The sequence below is a fragment of the Apium graveolens genome, chromosome 2 (genome assembly GCF_009905375.1).
Source record: "Apium graveolens cultivar Ventura chromosome 2, ASM990537v1, whole genome shotgun sequence".
NCBI lineage: Eukaryota > Viridiplantae > Streptophyta > Magnoliopsida > Apiales > Apiaceae > Apium > Apium graveolens.
In genome coordinates, this window is record NC_133648.1 from 84,304,615 (window position 1) to 84,312,474 (window position 7,860).

Consider the following 7,860-nt stretch of genomic DNA (forward strand, 5'->3'; position numbering starts at 1 on the left):
CAGGGTCTGAGAAGGGTAAGATGTACGCAGCCTTCCGCTCATTCATAAGAGTGAAGAGGTTATTTCCCAAAAGACCCTCGGTTTGTGTGTGTATGTGCACGATATATAAAGAGTGTAAAATTTTTAACTAAAAGAATAAAATTTGATAACACAATTTAAAAAATTAGGGCGAGACAAACCTGTGTCTATGACATTATTCACATACGACTTAGCTAATTCCAAATGCATTTAACAATCCTCGAATATATGGACATGACTAACATGGAGAAGAAAATAACTTTTTTGAAGATTGAAATATGAACTTGGACATCCACCAAAACGATCTCGTTTCCCAAAATGGCCTTACTAAGCATTAAGCAGATTAACATCTCTCCAGAAATGACAAAAACTATTAAAAAATCGATTATATGGGCCGCCCTAATCCTTGCAAAGAAGAAGGGTAATGATCATCTTTGGAGATTAAAATCTAGACATGAAAGATTTTCTTGGATTCCAATTTGACAGTTAAACCAAGCTTTCACTACTTGATCAAGCAATCTTCTCCTCTGCCTCTGACAAGGGTTTTGTGTATCGAAAGGGTGCTCCAGTTTGAAGGAATTCTAGGTCATGACGTTGATCGAAAGTCCAAACAATATAATAAGTAAACAAGATCAAAACAAGTCCAAACCTTTTAATCCGCTTCAAAGTCCATTGACTAATATCAAAATCAGACCGTGACCCCATAAGTGACCCATCGCTATTTATACACATTTTCCATCTCTGCATGGGGACTTGTCTGTGTTTGTGTCAATTTAATGCCATGTAATGAAATGATGATGGATGATATGGTATGCAAGGATGGAGTTGGTAACCGTCTTGATAACGCATATACAAATTCAGAAAGTTTGTTTTCGGGAAAATCAGACCCCCACCCATAATGAATAATGAATGTTAGAAACTGACCCCAATTTAGTTCTACCTGTTTATTATATACATATATATATTATTTGATCTGAGATAGCTTTTACTTTTCTACTTAAAATTTTCTGTAACTCAATCTTAAATTATACTCCCTCCGTCCCTAAAAACGTTTCCTATTTGTATTGGACACGTTTGCCAATACACACTTTTGATTGCTAATATCTTTAAATTCGTATTAGTATTAAATATAAAAATTTCATTGTATTAAAGTACTGATAAATACGAATCCAACGAGATCACTCATGACTATGTTTGATATTATAGATTAGACGTAAATTAGTAGTCAATCGCTTACCGTGAACAGTACCGAAAGTCAAATTAGGCAACGTTTAACGGGACGGAGGGAGTAACAAGTATAGACACACAAACTCTCCTTTTAAAATTAAATATCAGTTTTAATTAATTCTTGTAGTCAATACAAACATGATTTGTTTGTGAGTAGTACATCATAAGCTATACAATGTGTTATTTGATGATGAACGTGAACCATAAAGAAATATCTCCATTTTGCATAAAGAAATGATTCAAATAATTTTGAATGGTATAAAATTACTTCCCTTTAAAAAACGTATACTAATTTATATACCAAGAAAATTAAAAAGCATTTATAAAGGTTGATCTTTCCCATCAAAACAAAAAGAGATACAGAAATCCCATTAACGTAAAACTCTTTTCTCTATTTATTCAACCCTCTTTCGTCGGTTACAATACACACAACAAAATCAAAATAATTCAATCTACAACCCTCAATTTCACGCAATTCTTCATCCCAATCTAATCAACTCCAATTCAATCCCTGCGTGAAGAACACAAATTCTTGTAATTTCGTGCCTTTGATTTCTTAAATTTTCATATTTTAGGGCTTTATATTTTGATCTGTCTTTTTTTTAATTAATCATCAGATTGCTGTTTGAAGACTTGTGTGTTTGTGTATGTCTCTGTATATAAGCAAAATTTCTTGATTCTAATGGAATTATATTTTTTTGTGGATTAAAGTAGGGTTTAATTGACGGAGAATCGAATTAATTGTTATTTCTTATATGTTGTTGCTTGATCTTAATTTTGAATTATTTTCTAGAAAGATTGAAAAAAAGTTGAATTTTGACTAAATTGTTGATCTGTTTATATATAGGCTTAAGTTTTAAGTGAGAACCGCAATCCGCACGAATCATTTGTTCTGCACTTTTGATTGTTCTGTTGGTGCCAAAACATCCAGTCAAAATTTAATTTGGTTTGACAGAAATTTATAGTGACTCTCTCTGTGGACCTATGAATGTTGTGAACATAGTACACGGTGTTAACAATATTTTCAATATCTGATGGATTAAAATAGATTTCTATATATTTTCCTTTTTAGGTTTCGTGTCTATTGTATTTTTGTTGAGGTTTAAGTATCAATTTGTTCTTTTATTACTTTAAAATCAAGGGTTGCTTGTTTGTTTTAAATAAAACTTATAGCTATCATAATTTTTTAGAAATGATCAAATTAATAATTATATAGAAAGAAAATGGCATATGCATGGAACAATGTAGTTTCAGCGGTATATGTGCTAAATCTAGCATGGTGATATATGATATAGCAAATGCTATTAGTTATAATTCGGTAAAGTGTCCTTGATATGTTCTAAAAGAACAAGTATTGTGGTGAAATGGGTATGTTATGTCAGCGTTCTCCCTTATTTGTCTTATAATTTATTAAATTCTATCTCCAATGATGTTTTGTACTCTATAAACCTTTGCCTTAAGACATCCTTTGAAATAAAGTTTACTATTTCTTCTTTAAAAAATGATTAATATATTTGTGGATTTTTAGACCACAATACTATGTAAATGGCTTTCGCTTATATTCTATGGAACAAGTGCAGGTCAGGTCTTATGAGTGATTGGTGATTCTGACAAAAGATAAGAGTCTAAAAATTTCTTTTTCAAGGCTGTTTTGCTTCAAGGTTATTAGAATTTTGTTTCTCTGAATTATATGTTAAAGGCTTTGGAGCATTGCACGTGGACTTACATTTGGATACTGTAAGGTTGCATAAGGAATCTATTTTCGTTGTGTGCTTACCCTGATCGTCTCACCAAGATACCGAAGCTCATATTTGGACATTGTTCTAAACTTGCCTCCTCTTGGTGAGTGTCTGTGTTACTCTGATTACCTGTATGTATTCTTGAACTGGGGCTTTTTTTATTCAGTAAATAAACATATAACATATCGCTGGACTAATCACACTTACACACTTGGTGTATATGTTTAAACTAACACATGTGGTGTTAAATTTTAAACTTCTGCCTAAATCATCGATTTCAGCCACAAGATACAAAATGTGTCTATATGTGAGTCAACATTAAGCTCGTGCTTTGTATATATGTTTTTTTTGCAACTTTGTCAGAAAATAGTGAGAGTCAACATTACTTAACCTTGATAAACCTGAGCTAGGAGTACTGATTACTATGATATCATGTTATTGTTCCCGGGTTTGCATCAGTTACAGATGGAGGTGACTGATCTAAGCAAAATACGATTCCACAATGTGATCCACAAATTCCTGTGGACGTCTATTATGCTGGGAAGTCCACCCTCTATCACCTTATAATTAAGACGGTGACAGACTTCCCTTCAAGGCTGTAAACTAGTTAAAAATGTTAGATATGGTTAAGGCACATTTGCTATGACTTTTTGCTTTTACGACAGTGGCGGTGTATATGAGAATGGTCAAAGTAATTGAATATGTTCTTGAAAGTTGAAACACAACGGGGTACTTGAGGTAAAAATCATGAGACTGCAGCTTGGTCAGTCTCTAATTATCCTCTAAATTCCAATCTAGAATCAGGTTTGCGTTGGAATGTTTGGAGGTAGTGACTTTCATGTAATCTAGATCTAGATATATTTGACTATTTGCCCAGAAAGCTTTCTTTTTGGGCTGGGCCCCTACCTTTCTAGGGTTGGTAACTAAGAGCACTTTTGTATGGTGGTGGTATTGATGGAATGTAGCCATGCTGTTGTGTATTTCATTTTGTACACGACATGAAACTTTATTCGTGTTTTAGTTTCTACATTTTTTTATTGCATGTCGGGCTTTTGGTGGGTCCACATATTATATTCTGCTTTATGTTTGTGTAAACCGAAAGTAGGAAAAGTTAAAAGATCATGTTAGAAAGAGTGTTAGATTTCTTATATTATCTTAATAATATGACATTTGTGTAATATCTATTCTACATATTATGTTATATTGTTAAGTTTAAATAAATTTAAGTATTATTCTCGAGTGTACTGATCTTATCATGTATACACTCTTTTGTTTATGTGTGTGTGTTTGTTTGTGTTTGTGTCATTCTCTTGAGTCTTGTTTGGGTTTGAAAAATTCCACAACTGCTGGGTACTTATAGAATTGTGTCTGCTTGTCTTTTATCAGTTTGTAAGAATACTCTATGGTCTTTTAGCAGTGAAGCATACCCGATGCTCCACTCTCCGTTTTTAAAACTGTTTGGTTTAGGTCTCGAGGTGTTAGTAGAAAGGCTTAGTTGGATCCTATATATTTGGTACTTCTCATTGATAATTCCATTTTTTTGGTAATGGAAGGGGGGATCTCTAGGAGCCATCATATTTTGGGGAAAATATCTAACCTTAGTGTCCAAATAATTTTTTTGAGAGTATTGAGTGAATCAGGTTTTTTTGGGACTCCAATATTACCTGAGCTCTTGTACCAGGGTAGCTTGGTAAGTTACCAACTCTACTAACACCTTAATAAAGATCTTAATAGACCATATAACATCTATTTAATGTAGTTGTTTATCGTCTCAGTGCAGCATCATGATCGTTATTTTTAGATGTTTATGGGTTTGTGAATATGACTTTTTTTTTGCTAAGTTTGTGAATATGACATTGAATAGTGTTATTATTGTAAAAAGACTGGTATATTTTTGTTTGTAGTTTCTGGTCACCTCAAGTTTACTTAAAATATATAGGAACATTGTTTGGCCTGGGAACGGATTTGTTATCGAAGTGGTACTTGTGATTACTTGTAACTTTTGTATAAGCACCTCAATTATTGTACTTGTATTTTTTTACGGGTTAAATATCAAAGTGGTCACTAAAGTGGAGGTCATATATCACTTCACTCACAGATCTTAACGGGGTATCATTTCAATCACTAAAGTCACAATAAATATCAATCAAGTACCTCCAAATTTTAGTTCAAGGAGTAAAAATATTATTTATAGAGTTTGACACATTATTTTTGAATACTACCGTAACCAAGTAAGAGGTTATGACTTCTAGTATTTATGATAATATATTTAGATTTTATAAAGTTTATTTACTATTTATTTTTTATTATATAATTATTATTTTTGTTTTAATTAAAAGTAAATAGTAAACAAAATTGATAAAATCTAAATATATTGTCATAAATACTAGAAGTCATAACTTTTTACTTGGTTGTGGTAGCATTCAAGAACAAGGTGTAAAACTCTATAAATAATATTTTTACTCTTTGAACTAAAATTTGGAGGTACTTGATTGATATTTATTGTGACTTTAATGATTGAAATGATACCCCGTTAAGATCAGTGAACGAAGTGATACATCACCTCCACTTCGGTGACCACTTTGATATTTAACCCATTTTTTTACTTAGCCAAAAGGACAAGTGTATAGAATGTCAACAACAAACTGCAGATGTTGGATCTTTAAAGGAAGTAAAACATGGAGAAAGAGGGGGGGGGGGGGTTGCAAGTGATTAATTTGCTACCATTTTATTCCCACATTCTGTCTCTGACAGTAAACAATGCTCTGCTGAGATAATTTTTTGACTTTTTTTGCTAAGCATCTGGATGTATTTGGTAACAAAATGTCTGATGTTACGTCATTGAGTAATTTACTTCCATTTACTTATGAAGAATGTGAAGTTCATTCTCAGGATTCACCTGTGTATTTGTGAAACATAAGTTATTTTAGTACTTATTAATTAACATTCAGTTCCTTGTTTCCATGCTCTTGTTGGGCTAGCACTGCTGTCTTGATCATTTCAATATTTGAGCAACATACTACATTGATTCAGTGAAACATAGATGGCTAGTAGAAAACGAAGCTTATCAAATGATGTAGATAGTAATGCCCTCCACAAGGAATGGGATGAAGCTTCATGCCCCATTTGCATGGACCACCCCCACAATGCTGTTCTTCTTTTGTGCAGTTCCTACAGTAAGGGTTGCAGATCTTACATCTGCGACACCAGTTACAGACATTCAAATTGTTTGGATCGTTTCAAAAAACTCAAAGCACAGGATGAGAACAGCACCTCTCCACCTGCATTGTTACCCAGGGATCAGCATAGGGACACTAGAAATAACACAAGTGACTCTACCACAGTTCGTGTTCAGAATCTAATTCCTAATCATGCCATAGCATCTGAAGATATATCTGGAAGATCAGTTGAGAGTAGAAGCAATGTTGCTAGTAGGCACTTTGGAAGGCCAGGAGGAGATATGGAAGGTGGAGGCTCTGATATATCCGGAAGGATTGTTAATGCGGAGATCAATGATAGGAACTCTTCAGAAGCAAGGTCAAATTTAAGATGCCCTTTATGCCGTGGGGATGTACTTGGCTGGCAGGTTGTTGAAGAGGCCAGAAAGTATCTCAATTCGAAGTCTCGGAGTTGCTCTCGTGAAACATGCTCATTCTCTGGTAGCTATGGAGAACTGCGTAGACATGCCAGAAGAATTCACCCATCAGTCCGACCCTCTGATATTGATCCAGTTCGAGAACAGGCATGGCGCCACCTTGAGCATCAGAGAGACTATGGTGATATTGTCAGCGCCATTCGTACAGCCATGCCAGGAGCTGTTGTGTTCGGGGACTATGTAATTGAAAATGGAGAAAGAGCACCTGGTGCGAGAGAAAGGGGTTCTGGTGAGCGTGGTGAACATGATGGACCGTGGTGGACAACATTTTTCTTGTTTCAGATGCTTGGCTCAATGGATCATGCTGGTGACCGAAGAAGTGGAAGGTCTAGGGGCTCAACAACTAGGTTTCGGCGCTCAAATGGATCTGGACGAAGATACTTATGGGGTCGAAATTTGCTGGGAGCACATAACGATGACGATGACGATGACGACAATGATTCAGATGTGAATATATTAAGTGATACAAACGAAGATGCGTCTCCAATCCCAAGAAGACGGCGACGATTGACACGATATAGATCTAATGAAAATCGGTCATAGTCAGCATAATCTGGTAGTTTATCTCTTTCCAGGCTTGATTTTTTTTGCCCAGGAATAGTGAGTTGCAATCACCATTTTGGTATTTATTACAATTCTTTCTGCTTTTGTGCAGAACAGTCTATAGGACCTCCCATCTTGTCCAAGAACTTGGTTTCAATTCCCTTCATGGCCCTGTATTAAGGCACCAGTTATCTTGATGTCTTTATTTTATAAAAGGAAAGGCAAAGAACAAAACAGAAGAAAGTGTTTGGTTTGGTTCTTGTCTGGTCATCTGTACAGTGTGTGTTTGGTTTGATTTGTGGGAATTATTGTTGGACTATTATTAATAATGTCATTTTACTTGCTCGTTATGTTGGCTTTAAAGGTGTAGTGATATCTCACTCGCTCCGCCTTAGGGGATTTTTATGCCAGATTAATTGTAGTTTGAAAATTTATGTAGTTATTGTAAATTTTTTGGTTGAGGCGCCTAGAGGATTACTGAGAAACAAAAACTAACCATTTCTAGTGATTTTGTAGAGATACATCTGTCACTATAACCTAATTCAAGGTTAATTTTCGTTCTAGAACAAGAGGAGCAATCAATATCATAATTTTCATAATTCAAAGCCTTACCATAATCTTTTGCATAACATACAGATATAGGTGGCTAAGGTTTGGAGGCTAATAAGGCAGACCTAG

The 7,860-nt window shown here is 34.5% G+C and overlaps 1 protein-coding gene across 3 annotated transcripts; it reads left to right on the forward strand.

Moving 5' to 3' along the window:
- The first annotated feature begins 1,584 nt into the window (after nucleotides 1-1,584).
- LOC141707601 (uncharacterized) lies at nucleotides 1,585-7,532 on the forward strand. 3 transcript variants are annotated; one of them, XM_074510840.1, is made up of 2 exons: nucleotides 1,585-3,087; nucleotides 5,966-7,532. In XM_074510840.1, the coding sequence occupies exon 2, from the start codon at nucleotides 6,028-6,030 to the stop codon at nucleotides 7,180-7,182; it is 1,155 nt and encodes a 384-aa protein (XP_074366941.1). In that variant the 5' UTR covers nucleotides 1,585-3,087; nucleotides 5,966-6,027; the 3' UTR covers nucleotides 7,183-7,532. The 3 variants fall into 3 exon arrangements, with proteins under 3 accessions (XP_074366941.1, XP_074366942.1, XP_074366943.1); XM_074510841.1 differs by lacking the exon at nucleotides 1,585-3,087 and having other exon boundaries at nucleotides 5,305-7,195; nucleotides 7,295-7,532; XM_074510842.1 differs by lacking the exon at nucleotides 1,585-3,087 and having other exon boundaries at nucleotides 5,305-7,195; nucleotides 7,300-7,532.
- Nucleotides 7,533-7,860: the final 328 nt, after the last annotated feature.

Excerpts from the sequence above, each read along its gene's own strand:
- LOC141707601 (XM_074510840.1), top strand. The coding sequence starts at position 6,028 with ATGGCTAGTAGAAAACGAAGCTTATCAAATGATGTAGATAGTAATGCC.